Here is a 23,189-nt window from a genome sequence, read left to right on the forward strand (position 1 = left end):
AAGTTACATGGGCTCTACAATGTCCTCAGATGGCCAGAATCTCCATTTTACAGCTGATATCAGTCCTGGCGCCTGCAGCAGTACAATACCTGAAACACCATACTGGGGCACTGGCTTGGTACTGACTCCAAGTGAACCGTGCCGCCTACTGGGTCATCTAACACCAGTGTCAGCAGCACTGCAGATCACCCTTCTGTTCTGGTACAATTATTTTGATTGTATCTAAATCACTAATTTTATATTTTAATTAAGCCAAAGAAGTCTGCAAAAAAGCGGGAGCCAATTCAAGCTAGCACAGCAGGAGAGGCAATTGAAAAGATGTTGGAACAGAAGAAAATCTCAAGTAAAATTAATTATAATGTGCTAAAGGACCTGAACAGCAAAGGAAGTAGCACACCAAAGAAAGAGGATGACAGCACCGATGACAGCAGCAACACCAAGAAGCTGTCAAGAAGAAAATCTACTGCCAGTAGGAATATAGCCAACACTGTAAACAGTATGGGAAAAAGGTATTGCAGTTGTTCATTTATATCTCTCTGAGGCTGTCTATGCATCTGTCTGGACAGACAGTGTAGATAGTGTAATGCTTGTTTGAGACTAAAGTAACATTAGGGCTCTGATTTTTATTTATTTTTCATGCAATGCCGCAATGAAACCTTATTTGCAGACCACATATCAGCTGACAGCTTCTGTGTGGATTAACCATCATAGTGTGAAAGAATCAATGAGAATTCACATGTGAATCTTTCAGCCATAGATGTCTATTCTTAATGTAATTCTGACATTTCTTGTCTTTCCTTAAGTTGGCTTCTTCATAGACACAGACATGACACTAAAATGCTGATGTTTTGGCTTTTCCACTTGATATGAAAAAATAGATAGTATCCATCTGTTATGACAGCTAGCTGTTTGGATTAGCTTTTGTTTCAGTTTTATTCCAAGCTTTTGTTGTTAATTGATAACACAAATATAAAGCTTCACAGTAAATACGCATGTCAGTTTTCTGGTCTGCACTTGCAAATGTTTAAAGCTGTGATGAAAACTTCTATTTTAATGAGTAAAATAATCAAACTTGTTGGATAGATTTGGAGTATGCGGTAAAGTATACAGGGAAATTGGTGTGTGCTGTCTGCAATATTCAACTGTTTTATTAGGCTGCTTCAGATAATCATTTGAACTGCTTCTATGCATAGTCATTTCTCATTTGTCTATTATATATTTCTATGGTTCCTACCTACAAAGAACCTAGTCTAAGTTTAGGCAAACCGTTACAATTGATAACAGACAAAGTGTGAAGGGTAGGGGAAACAAAGATTGTGAATGAGCTACTAGGGTGTTTTTGTGTGTTCGTTTGTATATTGTTGGTGAAGACAAGCTCAAAGGTGTGAGGTGAATGAGGGAGTTGATCCCTGGTGGCAGGTTCAGCCAGTGAGAAGGAAGCACAGCCATCAGTATGGAGGATGAAGCCCCCCAGGATTGAGGGTAGGAGATTAGGAGGAGAAAGGAAGTGAGAGAGCCAGGAATCAAAGCGCTCGCAGAACGAGTTGGGGTAGAGATGTACCACGGTAATACAGGGGAAAGAGAAGAGCCTGATGCATGCACTTTGGAGGAGGAGAAGGAATGTGTGTTTGAAATCAGGGGAGCTTGGAGGCAGCAGCAGTGGAAAAATGTGAGGCTAATATCACTGCCGCCAGGGAGTGAAGGAATCAGCCACCCTATGAGAGGGTGTCAGCAGAGGGAGGAGGAGAGCCAGGTAACTGTCTGCTCAGGATGGGAAAGGGGGAGAGACTGATCTGGTGAGGAGAGGAGAGAAGATAGGTGGAGGTCAGTACCGAGAAGCTAAATAGAGAAAGCACAGTGAGAGTCTATAGCATTCAGATGCTTATTCTGGCCCTTGGTTTAAGAGCCAAAATTTAAGAATAAATGTGTAAATAGAGAGCTCTGGCTTGTTTAAATTTCTCGATATTCCTAGGAGACTTGATTCTGCGAGAGACATTATTGTAATAGCAAAGATTTTCTCCCTCGTCTGCTATTTTTCCCTTGTTTGTTTTTTGTTATTTACCATGATTGCTCCATGCTTATACAACGTTTCCCTGGAAAGGTAATAGAAATACCCTTAATAACAACATTCTTTCTTCCTCGTCTCCCTTCTGACCCTTTTACGTCAGCAAGAATATTGTAAAGTCTCTTATTTAGTTGATGATAATGGTGAGGTCTAAAAACCCACGAGCAGTGTTTTTTCTGTTAGCAAAGTGAAGTGCAAAAAAGCATTCAAGATTAATTTGTAGCATTTCACACACATTACCCTGAAGATATTTAGGTTTAACAAATTTTTGATGAGACTTAAACCAGGAGTTACATTATCTAATTAAATAATGCTCTGATTCTGTTGTCAGAAGGTGAACGCTGATAGGTGCCTTACATTGTGGTGGTATTATTGATTTTGAAACAATTGCATGTCAGAGCTGAGCATTTAGCACTAGGGGTACGTCTGCACATCAGCTAGGCACCCATAACTGGCCCGTGCCAGCTAATTTGGGCTCACGGGGCTTGGGGCTGTTTCACTGCTGTGTATACATCTGAACTCGGGCTGGAGCCTGGGCTCTAGGACCATCCGAGGTGGGAAGGTTCCAGAGCTATGACTCCAGCCTGAGTCCAGATATCTACACAGCAATGAAACAGTCCCGTGAGCCAGAGTCAGCTGGCTCCGGCCATCTATGGGTGTCTAGTTGCTGTGTAGACATTCCCTGGCAGTTTTTGACGGCTTCTCCACATCTTCACATCACCATTTTCAGGGCCTGATTCTCAGAAATGCTGAGCCCTCGTAGCTCCAGTTGAAGTCAGTAGGCCCTTCAGCTGCTAAGCCCTTTTTTTCTTTTTTTTTTAAAATGCCCTAAATTAAACAATAAGGCAGTATGGAAAGCTATCTAGATAAATACAAATAATTATTTTCTAAAAGTAGGTAATAAAACCATGTTTATTTTTCCCTTTTTGAGTTCTCAAAGCACCTCCTGAGAGTGCTTGCAGAGTTCTCTGTCACTGATTAGCAATTTTCAAATGTGGTTAATTTTGCAGCAAACCTGTGGGAGTTGTGTGGGGTGAGGTGGGTGCATATACAGATATGTATATTAAGGAGAGCTTTCACTTCCAAAGTAATGTTCCTGCTAAAACAATACTGAGAACTTGGCAAGCAAATAGATTATTTTGATTTCCTACAGTTAAAGATTTATGATATTCCTTTTGATTTTCTTCCATTACTCTAAGTGCCAAACATCTTATATGGCATCCAGAAATTACTTTGTTCAGCATTGTTGTTATGTGTCATGCATAAATTCCTTTATTCAGCATCGTTCCTCTGAGAAGTGAATGGAAAATACTTCTCCTGTGATACAATAATCATGGTAATTTGTATGCAATTAATAATAAAACCCCTTCACATTTCTCATTAGAAAATGAATGAAGTATATATGCCAGTATCCAGGAGACATTTGCAGAGATTCTGCTAGCTATTTATTTTTCAGTGATTTATAATCCTGCTAGTTTATCTTTAGAGGTCTTAAATATTTAGTAATCTATCTGCAGCAGCAGCTTGCATCACAAGCATCTATGAGATCAGCATGCTTTAATCCAATACTTCAATTAGTCTGAGTGATAGTTAAGTCTTAAGATGTACTGATTCAATTCTTTGGCCTAATTGAAAAGTACTGAGACCCAAGCTACTGGGAACTTGACAAGTGAGGAAAATAATATTGGTGGTAGGTGATTAAAGCAGAATTCTTGTATGGGAAGCAGAGTTTCAATATAGAACAGTTTTCCTTGCTCCCCATTCTCAAATGAAATTGTTCTTCATGCTTACTTGACTTCTATGATTAGCGGAGGTCATCATAGTATAGGAAGGGTCATCTTACTGTATGTAGTGCAAGGAAGGACGTGGCTCAGTTTCAACTCTCTACCCTTCTAAATCTTTCACACTATAAAATACAATGGATTATCCTAGGACTTCTCTTTATAGTTATACATTATAGTTAAAAGAGAATCCCCCCAATCCTATTTAAAAGTGAGTAATTTACTTGCAAGTATAAATCCATATTTCTTATGCCTTTTAGGCGACATGTTTGTAAGAACAGATTCAGACTAAAGCTCTTTGAATGGAAACTGTGTTTTTTGATATATCAAACACAGAATAAGGATAGGCAGAGTATTAAAGAAAGATCTTCTAGGTTTTGTTCAGTGTTTTCACAGCTAAGTAAACAAATGCTATAATGTTGTATAATTATTGATTCCCAACAAATATTTAAGTAGGTGGAGTGTTAAGAAAGTTTCATAGAAACAAGCTAAAATCTTATTTCCTTGGTAAACTATCTTTCTAATAGAGCGTCATTGGTGATATAATAATTACTGTTAAACTAATAGGAAAATTAAATTCCAAAAAGCATTTACTTTATCGACCCTTTTACACTTTTCTAAACTGCAAACAAACCCTGATTTGAAAGCTGGGTTTGTAGTTTCTGGATTTTTGATGGGCTAGTGATGTCAAAGAACGGTTTTTAAGAACCAAGCAAACATCTTGCTCTTCGGTAAAGAAGTATCATCAAATATACTAATATTTTCAAAAGCTAGGTGGATTTTTGCGTGTTTTGCTTTACCACAAACTGGATGAATTATATGCTTTTTAGAAAACAACATACTTTATTTGAACGCATTTCCAAGAAATATGCTGGAGTTGTACTTAATATGCCCATCAACATTAGTACTGAACTCAACGAAGAAATATAAATAAACCCACTAAAATTCTAAATAAGATTAATTAAATTTCTCATTGCATATAATTTTTTCTCTCCAGTGAGTACCAAGACTACTGTCTGGTTGGAGAGTTAAGTAATTTTATTTTTGACACACTGAATGAGGCAATAACCTCCTCCTATTTAGTATGTCTGGGTTTTTAGGATCTAGTGCATGAATAATTGTTTGATTTATACTGAATACTATCAAAATAGTTGCCACAGCTTAATTTTAATTACCCAGTTGCACAGTTGATCTTTAGTCATGTTTTTTTAATGTGAAACAGAATTCATAATTATATAGGGATAGCATGTTAATTCTTTTTTTTACAGGCTAATCAAATAACTTCCATTTTATATGTGCTAAAGTTCCAGTTTTGAGCTAAGTTATATCCTGGAATTCTTGAATTGTGATAGAGGAGGGGATCTAGGTCTGGTGGAAGCTTTAATAGTTTACATTTACTTGAACTGAAATGTTACTACACTACTTGCGAAGTGAAATCTGTTGTAACACAAAAGTGTGGGAACTGAAGGGCCTTTCAAGTCATTGCTTTTAAAAATTTAAAGCCTATTTATTGCTATGTACTTGAAATTGGCAATGATATCTGAGAGGACAGGATATATTATCAAGGGAATAAATGTGTCAAGTTAATCTCACAAAAAACTTGTCTTGGAAGAAATGCAGCAGGATTGTAAAGCACAGCTAAATCTCTTTTAATAAAATAAGGTTGTTCTGAACAAAAGGATGTGCATATACAATAGAAAACCAACTCATGTTTATTACAAAGATAGCAAAAGCCCTCAGTGGAGTTTTCAGGAATGAGTATATTTGAAATTTACTTCCAAAAATTGTTTATTGCCTCACTCCTTTCTTGTAGTTATTGATCCTACTAGTAGATACATTTTGTTAGCTGATGGCTAACCAATGCCAGTATGGCTGAGTTGCTAGCAGTTGTGCCACTGAGTCAGAAGATCCATGGATTCATGGCCTACATATTGCTGACATTGCAGTTCAGTATTAGGGATGTGCTGCAATGTTAGAGCCTTGGGGTGGCTTGTTAAATTTGCATCTGTTCTGTTCCCATTTCTGTTGGGTTTCCAAGTCCGTCTCATGGCCCAGCATCCTAGCCAACATTCCCCTTCTCACTAAAAGAGGTTGCAATTCCCAGGTAGTATGTATTACTACTACATAGTACTCAGCACACAACAGCTGCTCCGTTGCCTGGACAGTCATTTTGCTACTTGTATTTAAGTCGTTATTCTATCATGTGCTTATCTTGAGTATGACAGTTGCCTTCCGATCTGATTAATTTAAATATTTCAGTTCTAGATTATTTTTTATCAAAATACCTCCAAAAATGCTGGACATGTGTTTCACGGGTGCCTTTCATTTCAGTGGATCTTTTGAAATGTGACACATGCAAAAATACGCAAGGAATGAGCGGGTCTTAAAAGCTGCTCATCTGCTTTTAATCAGGAAACTTGCCTCTTCAGATGCATTTTTGGCACTGTGGTTGATTAGTAGAATATGTAGGTGCTTTTACTGGAAAAAAAACTATTTCCCACACATTCAGGACCATAGATAGTATGGAACAAATTGTGCCGTGCACTTTATTTTTAGTTACAGGACTGGAATTGACATAAAACTAGAACGCTAAGTAGCATACCATTTCAGTGTTGGAAATGCCCTAGGCTCAGCTAAGTAAATATGCTCAGTGTGGATGTCCATTATTGCTTATCTTGCTATTGTCATGACTTGTGATTTATTTCTCTATACTCAAAACAACCAGCAGCTGCTTTGTTGTGGATGTATAATATGTTCAGTGTACAATATTTAGCTTTGTAAGGTATTGGTATTGTGGGCAGAGCTCAAGTTTTCCAAATCAAGGACCTTTCAGATCAGTTACCTGGATTGTACAGAATAGAGTTTGTTTAGTAATCCAAGATATTTCTGGGTGATTAAAAAATTAGAATTGGTTAACCTGTCTTGTTTTCACTTAGATGGTGAATCAGCTAGACTTGGAAAGCCAAGGTCAGATGATGCATATGGGTATGTCTACTCTGCAATTAGACAGCTGTGGCTGACCCATGCCAGCTGACGGGCTCACAGGGCTTGGGCTAAGGGCTGTTTAATTGCGATATTAAGATGTTCAGGCTCGGGCTGCAGCCTGACCTCTGGAACCCTCCCACCTTGAGAGTCCTAGAGCCTGGGTTCCAGCCCAAGCTCGAATGTCTACACCTCAGTTAAACAGCCCTGCCCCCCCCCCCCCCCAGTCAGCTGGCACAGGCCAGCAATGGGTTTTTAATCGCAGGGTAGACATACTCTGTGTGAGAGAGAACCAAGGCTGTATTTCTACATACAGTACTGTTAATTAGCCTCACAAACCATGCTAATAGCGAGTAATGTAATTCCTAAGGTAACAAAGCAGTCTGTTAATTTACATGATCAAGGAAAGAGTTGGTCTTTTAGGGCTATGGTCCTGGTGCTAGGAAAAAGTAGTATTTAAAATATCATAGAATCATAGAATATCGGGGTTGGAAGGGACCTCAGGAGGTCATATAGTCCTGCCCCCTGCTCAAAGCAGGACCAATCCCCAACTAAATCATCCCATCCAGGGCTTTGTCAAGCCTGACCTTAAAAACCTCTAAGGAAGGAAATTCCACCACGTCCCTAGGTAACCCATTCCAGTGCTTCACCACCCTCCCTCCCCCACTCAACTTGAGACCATTACTCCTTGTTCTGTCATATGGTACCACTGAACAATCTAGATCCATCCTCTTTGGAACCCCCTTTCAGGTAGTTGAAAGCAGCTATCAAATCCCCCATTATTCTTCTCTTCTGCAGACTAAATAATCCCAGTTCCCTCAGCCTCTCCTCATAAATCATGTGCTCCAGCCCCCTAACTGTCTTCAGCTCTTTGTGTAAGTTACTTTTTGATATCCCCCCCTCTTACTTTGAGTTCTGCCACATGGCTTGGAATTCATAGGTATTACTGAAAATGAGATATTAAGTTTTACTTCTGGTCTTTTGCTGTGCTACAGGCTTTACTTCTGTGTGGTGACTAGCAGAGGGTTACTGGCATGAAATTCACTTTTGGAAGAACCCCCTTTTAGAAGAGAGGCTGGGGCTGACAGTACCTTGTTCAGACTGTAGTTCCAAGATCTTTCTCTCAGTCAACTGGCTTATTTTTATTATTTGTTTAGGTGTGGCCTTTAACAGGAATGTGTTCTCTTTTAAAGCATGCTAGTAATGGTTATTTGGATATTGGCCTCAACTCTAATTGTTGCCCACTTAAGATGGGGATTTTTCTGCATGTCTTCACATGTGAATGTGCTGTATAGAATAGGCTTTTGGTTTGGATATTAGCTAATTGGTAAATTGATCCTCTGGAATGTTTTCATAAGATGCTCTGTGAAGGGCAGCTAAACTCTTAGTCCTCTATAATCTATACTTTGTGAGTTTGTAGTGTTAATGTGTACATGTTTGAGTTTTGCTTCTGTATTTTATAATTTAGATATAATATTAATATAATAATGGAGATATACCCATCTCCTAGAACTGGAAAGGACCTTGAAAGGCCATTGAGTGCAGCCCCCTGCCTTCACTAGCAGGACCAAGTACTGATTTTGCCCCAGATTCCTAAGTGGCCCCATCAAGGATTGAACTCACAACCCTGGGTTTAGCAGGCCAATGTTGAAACCACTGAGCTATCCCTCCCCCTCTATGTAAATCCAAGTAAAAGGATAGTGTAATAAAAATAACTGATGCTTTTTCTTTGTAAAACTAGCATTTACCAAGCTCTCCTCCATTTAAAATAAATTTTACCAATATCTAACTTGGTAACCTTTAGTGGGGACACATTTATGTAAATTGGTTTCATCTTGTTTTCATTTACAAAAAGCAAACCTTAGAGAAATGGTTGCTTAACCAAAGAGGTAGGTTTTTGCCACTTGTCAGTACACCGCTACCTCAATATAACCCCACCCGATATAACATGAATTTGGATATAACGCGGTAAAGCAGTGCTCCAGGGGCACGGGGCTACGCACTCCTCTGGATCAAAGCAAGTTTAATATAACACGGTTTCACATATAATGCAGTAAGGTGTATTGAGCTAATTTTATATTTTTAACCTAAAATCAGGTGAGCAGTAGATATTACTCCTCTTCTTACCAGAATTAGGTGACTGGAGTAATGGTTACCCTTCCCCCCACCCACAACAGCTGGGCTAAAGTATGCCAGCACACACAGCAGCTAAGAGAGTGGAAAGGAGAGAAGTAGCAGGTATTGGTCTTCCCACCCTACTTTGAAGCACTTAGGAGGTTGCGGCGTGGTGGGAGGCAAAGGTGTTTTTTGTTTCATTTACCTTCCAGTATCTGCCAGGTGTGTGATATGAGACTTCAGGGTTGGATTTGAACTCACATTGCCAATATGTTGCTCAGGTGAGATGGCCACAACATTCTCCCTGGAGCTATTCAAGGCCTGTGCGTCATAGCTACTTTTCAACGCCTTTACCTTCTCCCTGCAAATGCGCAGTGTAATCCATTTGGTGTAAGAACCATAGAACTGCTGAAGCTCACCTAACTGGAGAACCAACTCTTTGTAATTTGATTTCCCCCAAAGGGGTAGTGGGTGGCATGCACTCCGTTGGGGTGACTCTCAAGCATTTGAGACCTTGGTGCAGTGATCTCAGCCCTGGTTTGATTTCTATCTGTGTGGAAAAAATTGTTGCCAACACCTCAATTTTAAGAAAAGCTCTTTTTTGCAGGAACTATATCTTGGGAATCCCATGGTCGAATGGCCCCAAAGTTAGTTCAGTAACTGAACCTAATACCCCCATGAGGTACACCAAATTTCAAGGCTATCCATGTAAACATGCAGATTTTAGCGCACTCAGAAGAGCTGAGTTTAAATGGAAAACTGGTTCTAACCTTAACTATAGCATTGCTGGCACTCTGCTATAATCTCATTTATTATCCAGAGGCTGATTTGAAAGATGGAACCCCTAAGCACAGTCTGAGGACAGCCTACTGTTAAGAATACAGCACCTCTCCTTTCCCATCAGATGGGGTTGAGGGCTGGCCTTGTCAGACATCCACTATAATACAGTTATCCTAAAATCTTGGTAGCAACTCCATACCATCACGTGTAAATATTCTATAAACTTCAGAAAATTAGCCCCTTTCCAGCTACTGTACTACAGATTTCTGGAGTGGTTCTGGTTCTCCTTTAAGTATTGCTTCCACTCATCTCCATTCTTGAAGAGACTGTGCCATTGCACCACTGACTGCAGAACCATTTGCAAACGGTACTTGTCGAGACAGTGCATTTTTCTGTCTCACACAATCAGACATTCAGAGTGAGGTTACCAAAGAGCATCCATACTGCCCTCAGTTCTTTTTCATATGCTGTAGGTCTCAGAATCTTTTCCACCTTTTGATGCCTTTTCTCCTAGTTAGTTAATGGTGTTGAGTTTAGTTATTTCATCTTTGGGGTTTTTTATTTTTGGTAGGTAAAAGGATCTTGGAATCACTGATAGTGAATATATTGGGTTTAAAAGAATAAAATTCCGTGACAAATCCTCTGTCTCTCCTACATAACAAATTATCTGAGTAAGCAGAAGCCGCCTTAAATATCCTAATTAAAAAATGGCTAAATGCAAGCTGTTTGTGACATGCAAATCTGTTTATGAGATATAAAAATAACCCCTTCAAAGCTGGGGAAAGAAAACTCTGGGAATATGTGGAAGTGTGAGTCCTTCCACATAGTGGGTTCCAAAGATCCAAAATAATTCAAACATTTTTAATTTAAAAATTAAAAAAAAAAAAAGGATCTGGGTTGACCTCTGAGTCTAGGCTTGGGTCAAGTCTACTTAATTCTACAGCATCCTTGTTGTTTAATATAAACTGCGTATCACTCTTTTCCCTTCCATTCAAGGAAGTATTCTCCTTCTGTGGTCCAGTTTGAGGCCATGTGGGCAGCTCAAAAATGCAGAATGAACTTTAATGACTATCTATAAAATAATTTCTTCCTGAATTGAAGACTGTATATGAGCAATTCTAGCCCACAGGGTAACTTTGTATGATGATTGTATTAAGTGCCTCTCAATTCATATCAGCTTAGTCTCATTTTCAGTTTGTGTTAGAAAATGTTCAGTGTTGCCTTGTGATTTTCTGTTTCAGATTTCACTCAATTTATCTGATAAGAGGAGTTTTTTCTTTGAGAAACTGGGGAGCAAACAAAACCAAACCCTAGAAAATATTTCATATACTGGTTGTTAGAACTTGAAGGTGCATATCATACTGAGACGGGGGTCGGGGGAGGACATAAATTGGACATAAATGTGGTTGAAGTATTTTTAGCCGGCACATTATTTAAGATGGGGGGTGAGGTGAGGAATAAACATACTGGATCAGGGAATAAAACATACAAAATGTTAACTTTTGCTAACTGCCATATCATATTTGTTATGCCCCCCCCAAAGAGTAATACTCCAATGAGACAGGAAATCCCACAAAGGGTTTTGTTTCGTGATATTGCATACAGTTCCAGTCCAGAGAATTAGTAATAATTACATAACAATGACTGCAGTTCTTAAACTGAAGCTCATGTGGTGGTGGAAATTATAAAGATCTGCTACAAAACTCAAGAGCATATGTGGCTGGTTCACATAATATTTCATAGCATCCAGATAATTAGTTGTAAATTGGCTTGTGTACTGCGTCTCAGTCATCATTATATAAGTGCTGTTCCATTACCAAGTAATGATTCCCATGCACTTGTGGTAACTGATTTCTGCCTTACCTTGCTGTGTTTGTTACTAAATATAGAGCAAAACGTTTTGAAATAGTTATTAGAATATGACTTGGGAAGATTTATGCAGAAAATGTAGCTGTGCTTCTCTTTTTACTTCATTTTTTTTCATGTCATCAAACTCTGAACCATATTTTGCCCTTCCTATGCAGTAGTTGAACAACCCAGATGCCATGCTAGGGGGTTGTGAGGGCCACGTGTGAAAGAGGTAGTTTCAGTGCATTGCCACACCTCTCTTTACCTCTTCCCTGATGGAGCCCACTTTCTTATGGCCCTGGGAAAAGGGGAAGGAGTCTGTTAGGAATTACAATGCTTAAAACATTGATTTCGTCTAGGTACAGCATTTTCTCTCCCTCCATGTTCTTCCTATACTGCAGAGTTGGTCACATGTGAAGCATACCAGAAAGCCCATGTTGGAGAGCAAGGGTGGAGAGGCACATAAGCTGGGTCTGGTGCACGACCCTGAAGTCGGTTTGCCAGTGATCTGTCTCCCAAAGGGGTGGATACTGCAGCAGCCTCGGAGTCTTAGGTCTGGTCTACATGGTGGGGGGGGGATCGATCTAAGTTACACTACTTCAGCTACGTTAATAACGTAGCTGAAGTCGACGTACTTAGATGTACTCACCACTGTGTCTTCACTGCAGTGAGTTGACTGCTGGCGCTGCCCCGTCGACTCCGCCTGCGCCTCTCGCTCCGGTGGAATACTGGAGTTGATGGGAGAGCGCTCAGCGATCGATTTATCGCATCAATACTAGACGCGATAAATCGATCCCTGCTGGATCAATCGCTGCCCGTCGATCCAGCAGGTAATGTAGACAGGCCCTTAGAGTTTTTGCTCTTGTTTGTGCTCTCAGATGGCATCAGTCATACCACCAACTGCACCAAAATAAAAGTTTTGAAGTAAAACTGTGGGGATAATAATTTAATACAGTAGCATTACTGCAGCCTCTGGTGGGACATAACTTGGTTGCTTTCAAACATGTGATGAATGTTAGTTGTGTTGCTTTAATACACTACTGGAAGATGCCCAGATATTACAGTGATGAGTGTTGAATAAGAACCATATAAAATTACTGTGTATACCAGTATGTCTGTTTACTCTTGCTCACAAACAGTGTTGTTTTTACAGGTGATACTGATGTAAAAGAAGCATATACAACTTTGTGTAGTATTTATTAAAGAAAAAAGCACCAGAATATTTAATGATTTCAGTGTTTTTGAGATACAGGGAGAAAATATTTTGAATATGCACAACTTACCATTTTTAAAGAGTAAGTTTAGAAGTTCTGTGCTCACATATCATTTCTAATGAGTCTCACTTTTGGTGTAAATATAATTTACTGTACAACATTACTAGAACTTATTTAAATATTCCACATAGTGTGCTATTTAAACATCATGACAATTTTTTAATATGGGAAAAATTAGGGTGTCACTTTTGGCCCCGTTTGAGATTTCTTTACAAATTACTCCCTTCTAAATTCTTCTGACAAGCCAGCATAGTACATATTTAAAGAAAACAGTGATGTTTTTGTAAATCAATATTTTATAAAACATAGACTCCTATAAACTGTGCACTGAATTTCATGAAAATATTTCTAAACATTCTTTTTTACGCTGAGAGACAGGCATGGAGCTGTAGTGTTTGGAATTTTATTCCATTTTTTAAAAAAAAGGACTGATTTAAATCTACTAATATTTTTCCCATTGCCACACTAGTCCACAAATACCCAATATAAACTGAGGAGTAGGCAAACTGCAGCAAATCTCAAAATTTGTACAGTGCAAGATATCTGAGGAAGCTAAAAATGAATCAAATGACTTACTAGCTGGAGGGGCTTAGCTGGAAGGTGCTTATTTGTTAAAAAATAAACCTCCTCTTGTTGACCTTTGAAGACCCTTACTGCGTCTGTCTCAGTCTAACCTGGACAGATTAGGAAAGTCCTTAACATCAAAAGAAATTGCAGACAGAGTCTCGTCTCAGAGAGTCCCATTGTATTTTGGAGTGCTTTATCAGGACATGGCAGTCTCCCTGCTCAGGAGCCTTCACCCGCTGTCACAAACAATACAGCAGCAGCTATGTTGCTGTAGGTCAGTCTTGCAGACTACAAACTTTGCATTGTGAAAACAAACAGGGTCTCTGATTCTATAGATTAATAACCCACTTCTTTATTTCATTAGCCTGAAAATGTTTTGAGAAATTGCTGTCTTTATTGAATCAGGATTTTCATTTAAAATCAAAGTGGCTTCCTGTCTACCATCTCCAAGAGTGGATTACGAACTTTTTGTTCAAATATATTAAATATTAATATAATGAAGTCACATGAAATATCTGTCTTTGAGCACATCACAGTATGCAAAAATCTGTTTGTTTTTTTTAATAATAATAATTCTTAAAATTGCTATTTGGAAAGCATGGATGTTTTATGGATAGTCTGTTTTTTACTAGAATTGGGTTACAATTTGGAATTTGCTCTTTAAAATAGAAACAGTTCCTGAAGTGTGGAACACTTAGGGGAAATTCTTGAGATTCAAAGACTTCAGTGCGCTCATAGCAGTAGCCACAGCTTGTACTGATAATTTTATTCCTGTTTCAGTCGTTCACCATGAGAAGGGGAAAGATAATTTTAATTTTCTTGTGTGTGTTTTCTTAACTAGTTAATCCTTTAGGGCTCAATTGTAAGCCTTGTTATAGGCCAGCTGAGGGGAGTAAGGGGTGTGAGGAGCTCCCTTTCTCCTGTGATAGCTGCCTAAATCCTGAGACACTGCAAGGGGGTGGGGGAGCAGCTGTTTCTTTCTTCTCCTGCAGCTGTGGGGGAACGGGGCAGAACTCTGGCTTCATGTCCATCCGTCCCCTTCCCAGGAACTCCTGTAAGTGCATTGAGACCCCAGCGCAGGAGCAGAGATGATCTGTGACATCAAAAGGACAGGTGCTGATTACGCACCCTGCAAGGGTGAAGCAGGGACCAGACTGCGACTGAATCCCAGTCTGGTTCTTCCCCTGTTTCTGAAGAAATGCAGCTACAATGTGGCCCCCTTACTTAGGCTGGATTGCAAAGTTCCAGCTCTTGGGTGGAATTCACTTACAACCTGCCCCAAGTCCAGATAGGCCAGTGATGCTCTGACTCTTCCCCTGAGATAGATCCAGTGGCCCTAAACCCTCTGTAACCATTGATTTTTACAGGTGTGTTGCATCTTACGCGCATTTAACATGCGCAATTTCAGCTTTACGCAGTCGGCAAAAACAAAAAAAAGAGAGAAAAATAACAATTTTAATACTGTACCTGTAGTGCGGGTGATTCCGCCCGCCATTACACTCAATGTGATTTTGACTATATGCGATTTTCGTTTTAGGCGCTTACTGCCGAACATAACCCCAGCGCAAGATGCGACAGACCTGTATAACCCTGCCCCAATCCCTCTTTTTATGCTGGAGTATTTTGGAGTGGGGTGGTGCACACAAGTGCAGACACTCCTGTGCACAGCTTTTCCACCTGAGCACTCCAGTTCTGGAAAGCCCCTCTTGTCACTCCCCCGGGGAATAGGTACGGTGTTCCCAGAGGGGCTTCTGCGTCAGTTCTACTCACTTCAGTGACTAAAATAACTTTTCGCTTGTTACACTGCGAAGCCAGCACGACTAAGACAGAGTGAGCTGGAGTTATTTCTGGCTCTCGCCCCATCAACAGAATTATTGAGGGTTTTTCTACCTGGAACATTACTGTGCGGCAAGCCAGAGTGTGAATCCTCAGTGCAGTAGCTTGCTGCACTGTGATGTTCTGCACTATGACACTTTAGAGCATTGTAGCAGTGTCCACACCGGATGTTACTGCGCAGCAAGGTAGTGTGCTCTAGATTCACACCCTGGCTTGCCGCGTAGTAACATTGGGCGCAGACAAGTCCTTTGTGAGTTCTGTGTGGTAGGCTTGCTCTTTACTGAGGGCATAACGTGAATCCCTCTGTCATGGATCAGGGCATCGGTGGTCAGGCCTACTGGTTGGAGCCAAGAACCAAGCAAGCAGCGGCGGCTCCAGGCACCAGCACTCCAAGCACATGCCTGGGGCGGCAAGCCGGGGGGGTCTCCCGTCCAGTCCCTGCGAGGGCGGCAGTCAGGTGGCCTTCGGCGGCTTGCCTGCGGGAGGTCCCCGGTCCCGTGGATTCGGCGGCGGGTACGCCAAAGCCACGGGACCGGGGACCTCCCGGAGGCAAGCCGCCGAAGCTGTGGGACCGCGGACCTCCTGCAGGCAAGCCGCTGAAGGCAGCCTGCCTGCCGTGCTTGGGGCGGCAAAAAAGCTAAAGCGGCCCCTGCAAGCAAGGCTGAAAACAAGGCAGGCACAAGAGCCATCACAGCTGCCTGAGCATAAGCATTGAGCAGCCAGTGACCTGCTGCTGCTGAGTTTAAATGCAGACTTGTAGGCTCCTTGCAGCCAGCTCGGGGGGCTGGCCAATTAGGTGATTGTGCTGCAGCCCAGCTGGGCTCATTATGTGAGGGCGGAGCCAGCTAGCCACAGGCGTAATTGAGGGAACCCGGGCCCACAGTTCCTGACAGTGTCTGGTACCCAAGTGAAACTGAAGACATAATTATCTCACAGAACCTTTTACAGATGGTGATGCATGACAAGGGAAGAACCTAATGTGACAATTGGATCACAAGTTGAAGTCGCAGGTCTGGCAACTAGAAAAAACATGTTTTTATTTGTAAGCGGAGCACATTTTTCTTTCCTTTGTTCATTGAGAAGCAAACATGGAAGTTGACTGATTTTTGTGATCATTCATTCCTAGCAGTAATAACAAAACAGAATAGAATTTCACTTTGATGTTTTAATTAACTTAAGAATTATGGCCAGATCCTGTTTGCCTTGCTCTCACAAGCACCTTTTGACGTCAGTGGAATTTCTCACATGGCACAGCAATCTGGATTTGGCCCTTAAATAGCTTTTATATAATAACACACCCACATGCAGGTGTTAGGTGCAGAAACTTTGATGCGACCTGTCATCAAGCAGTTGACTGAACAAAACTGCTGGAAGGCTCCACTGAACAATCGATAATGTTCACTTCCTTCACGCATAGGGAGAAGCAATGCAATACAATGGACTGACCCCTCCCCCAGCCAGCATGAGAGTTTTGGCACGTCCCAGTACAGCAGAGGTTTTCAAACGGTGGAACGCACCCACCTAGGTGGGCATGGAGGAACATTTGGGGGCGCCAAGGGGAAGCAGCGGCTCAGCCTGGCGCAGCGGGGCTCGGTGAGGGAGTGCCACCTCCATCCCCTGACTCCCCTCTTTTTGTTTGGGTTTGGGAAGGGGCACAACCAAAAATTGCAACTCAAGGGACGGGCTCAACTCAAAATTTTAATATTGCCCTTACTGTTAGGCAGCAGTAGTTTGTTTTTTTTTAAACTGCTTAAGCCCTTAAGCAAACTAACTAGTTATCTGTATAATAGCAATTGCTTGATGACTGTGAACAGAATTTTATGAAGAAAATGTGCAAGGGGTAAGTTTTAGTATTTTCTTCACTGAATTTTGACAGTGTAAATACTGAATGAGCAACCAGAAATACCGTTTCACAAACCTGCATTAAGTAGCTTGCTAAGCTCTTTTGGTCATGGTCTGAGACGTGTGTGTATGCAGCGTTAAGCATGTTGTCATATTGTGAAGACCAGAGACTAGGAAGCCCAACTGATGCTCAAAATACTGTGGGACCTGTGATTAATGAGAAGCCCGAACAAAGACATGCATTTTATAGAGTGCTATCCGTGAGGCCAGCGTCTGTTTCAGACGTATTTCTTGATTACTTGCAGTCTCCTTTCAGTTGCTGTTGATTTCCAGAGCTGATATAATTTTACTGTGTTTGTCAGTGTGCTTTCTTCTCCATACCAGTACCCACTAAAGATTCGGCTTGAGCTAGCTGCTTATTATCATCCAAGTGCTTATTACTTTTAGGCGCTGGTGCACCTGGGTGCGTGTGATTGTATTGTCTGCTCCAGATCAGAAAGAAATATATAGTGTATTGTTGATAGTTCGTTTTATGGTGTCTTGTAGCTGATGTTAAATAGTAGAGGGGACTGGACTTTGTTTCTGCACAATTTAGCTTTTGAGGCGGGCAAAGGTGTTGAGATCAGCATTTAGGGTTAAATGGGTCAATGGAAGTAGGTAGTGATTGTAGCCTTTAATCACGGTGTCTCTGGACAGGGTCTCTGGTTATGCAGTGTTCATTTCCGTAGTATTTTGAAATTTTACTTCATACATAAGTTTTCAGAAGCATCCAGGTTGGATATTTCCTGGATAAGAGAATGGCATGTTGTCACTAGACACAGTCTCTTTATTGTCTAAATAAGATAAGTAAAAAACCAGAGACCTCCGAGCCCCTCGTATCTGAGTCCCCTTTTTCATGTTCATCGATTTTTAAAATTAAGTAAGGCTTTTTCTATGGAGGCAACCAAAATCTTGAATTTTCCCCTGCCCCATGAGGCCATAGTCTGCCTGGCTGCTGTACTCAGCATTGCTTCTTGAGCAGTACTGGCTTCTCTCAAACTGTAAACTAAATTGGGATTTACAGTAAGCCCAGCTTAGTTTTTAATTAATAAGTGACACTTAAAGCAGCACAGCCACCTGAAGCATGCGGCTGAGCATAGTGGTTGGAGCTCAGGGGAGGCGTGGCTATTTCCTGAAGTGCTGCCTGCTCATTTGTGCTTCTCACGCATTGGAACTGTGACGAACACCGTGTTTCTCCATTAGTCCAGCTACTGTTCTCATCAGTTCTTCAGAGGTGTCGAGCCTGCTTTCAGTTTTACTTTTCTTTGATGGGGTAATCAGGAGTGATTTTAAATATTCTCAGTTTACCACTGTAAGAAAAAGGTCAAAGCACACCTGGCTTTTGAAGCACCAATTTTCAAGAGAGGTCTTAAAGAATAATTTAAACCTTGTAAGGTGACCAGATAGTAAGTGTGAAAAATTGGGACAGGAGGTGTGTGTGGGGGGTAATAGGTGCCCATATAAGACAAAGCCCTGAATATCGGGACTATCCCTGTAAAACTGGGACATCTGGTCACCCTAAAACGTAATTGCATTAGAATGGCATTAAGACATGACAGGGTGTATTTCAGATGTCTTTTCCAACCACCTGCGAGGTAGGTATATTAATGGACCAGCAAATGATTCCCTTTTAGGTCTTCATGTTGCATCATGTCCAGAACTAGGCTTCCCCTCCTATTCAGAGTTAAAGTGACATTCCAGGGGACCTGCAGATTTTAACAAAAGATGTAGAATGAGGAGCAGATGGAAAAGACTAGCTTAAAAAGAAATGACAGGCAAGAAAGCAGCAAATGAAGATGAGGAACATGGTTACCCAAATTGTGCATGCGCAATAAAGCTAGTGCTCATACCAATGTATATGGTTACAACTGTTTAAAAAGAGAACGAGACCTGCAATTTCAGCTACCTGCAGCTGAACATTAGGAGCCTGATTCAAATACTACTTAAGTCAGTGGGAGTTTTTCCCATTGACTTCAATAGACTTAGCATTACACCCTTAGAAGGCTGAATGATGCATGTTGAATTGAAATCCACTACTCAGCAGATCGGGGTTACAGACCTGTATTAAGGCAAAACACTAGCAAGCAATGATCAGTTACAAGCGGGAGGTACATCAAGATGGTGTCACCACACATACACCTCCAGCACCAGACAATACACAGCTTCAGCTTCTCTTTATTAGGCTAACTATAACTTCTGTTATCTTTTTTTATACATATGTGATAGTTTATCATTTTCATATAAACTCTCCTCTCCTATCAGTACAGGTTTTACTGCTTTCTTAAACCAGTTTCTTCTAGCTTTGCGGTTACTTTATCCTTGGCTTTCCTCACAAATATGATTACTCTGAATCTTTGTTACCCATGCACAGCTATACTTATGCAGAGGTGTTAAATATTATCAGAACAGACTTGTTCAGGCCTGAATATGCCTTTGCTCCCAACAATGTATATTTAAATTTGCATTGAAGCACCACAAAGTAATACTGAAATATTGCACGTCACTCAGCACATTCTTGAATGGAAGTGTGTCCTAAGTCTTTGTACATATTTTACTTGTTCAGGAGCAAATATTACAAACACCGACTTGAAAACATCTGGGCTTTTGTCAATTTTTGTTGCAAATTTGCTGAAAAATAAGCTAACATGCTGTCCTTAACTCTTGGCTCTTTTTTTCTTCTTTCTCCCCAATGGAGTGATTTTTAAAGGTAAAGTGTCGGACTTGTGTTTGAATTTTTTAGCTTTTGGTTGCCTCTTCTCACAGTGAGTCTTAATATTATTTATGTTTAATGCAGGCCCTAGATGTTGTTTTGACTACAGTATTTCTTTAAAGCTAGAAACGATTTTCATTCTACATGGAAAGGAAAATAAGTATGTTTTCTACTCACAAATTCACAGCACAAAAAGGATTTTTAAAAGGGAAAATCATTCAGAAACACACCAAAATAGACACTGATTAAACAGTGTGGAACATTCACATATCTGCCACGTGGTCTCATGAAAATCAGTACTCTGAGGCTAATCTATGGTGCCAGAGCAGTCTATAATAACTGTAAGTTATCTCTCCAAGTATTATTACTGGAATTAAAAATGCAGCCCTTAAAATTTCAATAGATCAAGACACTCATCTCAGCATTCATCATTTCATAAAATGGATCAACAGTATTCTACCATGCACGCACACAGTTCAATATTCTTTCAAATGATCTCGGGGGCTGATCGTGCTGTTCTGATTCAAACAAAACTCCCCAATGAAGTCACACTTGAACAAGAATAAATAACATTAAGGATTGACTTGGACAAGTTCAAATCTGTACTTTGTTCTTTGCAGATGTTTCAGTCCTGTTAGGATAAAGGCAGTGGGGGCAAAAGAATATCGTTTGTCAAAATATTTTTACATGATAGGAGCCATGGAATTCAGTGAGGTGCTTTTCATTTATAACTTAGGTTATGGGGAGTTTATAATTTGGGTAATAGAGAGAAGTAGTGTCTAGTACAGGGGTTCTCAGCCTGGGGGTCAGGACCCCTTGGGGTCGCGAGGTTATTACATGGGGGGTTGTGAGCTGTCAGCCTCCACCCCAAGCCCCGCTTTGCCTCCAGCATTTATAATGGAGTTAAATATATAAAACATGTGTTTTTAATTTGGGGGGGGGAGGTCGCACTCAGAGGCTTGCTATGTGAAAGGGATCACCAGTACAAAAGTTTGAGTACCACTGGTCTAGTAAATAGTAGCTGAGTTTCTGCTACATTATATTGCGTGTAGACATAGTAACAAATTTGGTTTTAGGGCCCAATCCTGTGATTGAATCCATACGAACAGACTCTCAGGGCCCCTTGGCAGTCAATGGAGCTCACGTGGGTGGATCTTAGGAGCTATCTTTGTCTTCAGTGGGGGTCCGTACGTAAGTCTGGTTGCAGGATCGGGGCCTTTGTTTGAAAACTTGTTGAAGACACAGGGTCTTGTGAACTTTGATTATTTTCAACTCTTGCAGTGAAACCCTATTCATGTAATGCAAATGTATATAATTTTTTTCCCCAGTGGGTTTCAGAGAGACTCATGAAATCACTGGTGAATGAATGGTGTTTAATCCTCAGAAATGCCTTCATTAAATATGATAATGACAATAAATATGGAGGCATGACATTTTATCAGCTTTTTGCTTATTACTAACCAAAAGCAGCTTGTCATAACATGAGCAGTTCATCGATGACACGGTTGCCTGTGATTGATTAAAAGTGGCAGATTTATTTCAGCTTCAGTCTTTCCATTAGCACTCCTATCGACCATCTGGCAGAGAGAAACCTGACTTGTGAGATGGGCTAGGATCTTGTTAGAAAAATTACAAGGTTTCTTGGGGGCTTTTTGCCAATGTCCAGATGAGCCAGAAATTTGTCACTTTCAGTTCCTTTTTGACTGGTTATTGTAATGTGAATTTATGAAGATTACTGCCGAGTCAGTCTGTAATTCGTTTTTAATATTTTTTAATGTTTTTAATTGTTTGCAGTAGATGTACAGTGAATCGTTATATAAGAGTCGTATTTAGGTTTTTGTCTCTTTGATAGCATTTACGTTTTGGCTAGAAAGAGTAGAAGCTTGTTGCTTGTAAAATGGAAAAGCCTTATAAAATGGTAGCTATGCAACAGAATCTACGACTTTAGCTGAAAAAGTTGGTTAGCATTTGAGTTTAACCTGAAAATCATGTGCAAGTAAGTTATCAAAGAGGAAAGTGTAAGTGACATGAAATAAATACAGATTATTAGCCATGTCTCAGTCTAGGGAGGTCTGAATGTCCATTAAATGGTAGATGACATGAAAGAAGTATGAAGCTGGCTTTCAAAGAACAGTGAAAGCTCAGGGCATAAAAGAGAGTTTCTGCTGACAGCACTGAGAATTACATCATCATCTGAACCAGAGCAGCTGCTCTGTTCCCAGCATCGCCTGATGAATAACAGTGTATCAGGGCTATCTTTAGTAAACAGCTTAATATGGCCTTTCTGCTGCAGAATACAGCACTCAAGAGTCTAACGCTGCTGAGACCATCTAAAGGAACACCCCTGGCTCCCCCAGCCCTCCCCCAAACAAGGCAATTCAAAACAAAGGTTTGATATACGCCTCTTAATTCCCTTCTCATGTCTAGATTTTGCAGTGGTCCTTGTAATGATTGATCTTACCTATGTGCTGCAGACAGGTGAATTAAGGACAGAGTGATCAACATTAGATATGAATTTCCTTGTACTTGGGGTTCTAAATTATATTAGTGGTATGTTAAATCTTAATTAAACATAATGGTATTGGTCTGCTATTTAAAAAAACCAACAACATAAAATTACATTTAAATTCTCAGTGTGATAGATTCATATCTGTAAGGCTTTGAAGCGTTTGGGTGCATATATGAAACAGTCTCCACTGACATACCAATTTAGTTCCTCAAAGCACAGTACAGTATTAATAGAATGATAATGATTTCCTCATAAATACATTTAACATCACTATCACACCAGACTTAGACCGCCCACTCAAATGTAACATTGCCTCCTAAAAAAATTAGCGAAAATATACATAAAGGTCAAGGTATCGAATTACTAGGAGATCACCAAAAATAGTTCCCTTGAAGAATAATCTCCTAGTAATTTATTTTCAATTCAGAGTACATTTTTGCAAATGATATTAGGAAGCAATGTTAAGTGTGTATGGGTGATGGTAAGTGTCAGTCTATAGCATTGGGAACTGTCTGGATCCCTTAACTGTTTGTTTTTAAAGGTATAGAACTTTTGTAAATGAAATGCAATTTTTGGATTTTAGCTGTACTCCATCGAAACATTCTTTCAGTCTTAACTCTCTTAAAAAAAAAAAAAGCTTTGTTTACATATCCAGCCCATGTGGATAATATGTAAAGTCCCTGATTTGCAAGTCTCGTACATCACCTTTTTTGTTCTGGGTAATGTCATACTGGAGGGAAAAAATCCAGATCACATTTAATTGGCCACCTGAAAGTATTGCATAGAGGATTAGGATGTGTTTGTACTCTTGAGCACTGTCATCTCAATTTTAGTACCCCCT

At 40.3% G+C, this 23,189-nt stretch overlaps 1 protein-coding gene across 5 annotated transcripts in view; it reads left to right on the plus strand.

Moving 5' to 3' along the window:
- BRF1 (BRF1 RNA polymerase III transcription initiation factor subunit) overlaps window positions 1-23,189 on the plus strand; it is a 219,292-nt gene that overhangs the window by 162,975 nt on the left and 33,128 nt on the right. For all 5 annotated transcript variants that reach the window (XM_039534921.1, XM_039534922.1, XM_039534923.1 and 2 more), the window contains one exon: window positions 253-509. In XM_039534921.1, coding sequence (XP_039390855.1) covers window positions 253-509 — 257 coding nt within the window. The remainder of the gene's footprint in view (window positions 1-252; window positions 510-23,189) is intronic.

This window comes from Mauremys reevesii, linkage group 4 (genome assembly GCF_016161935.1).
Source record: "Mauremys reevesii isolate NIE-2019 linkage group 4, ASM1616193v1, whole genome shotgun sequence".
Lineage (NCBI taxonomy): Eukaryota > Metazoa > Chordata > Testudines > Geoemydidae > Mauremys > Mauremys reevesii.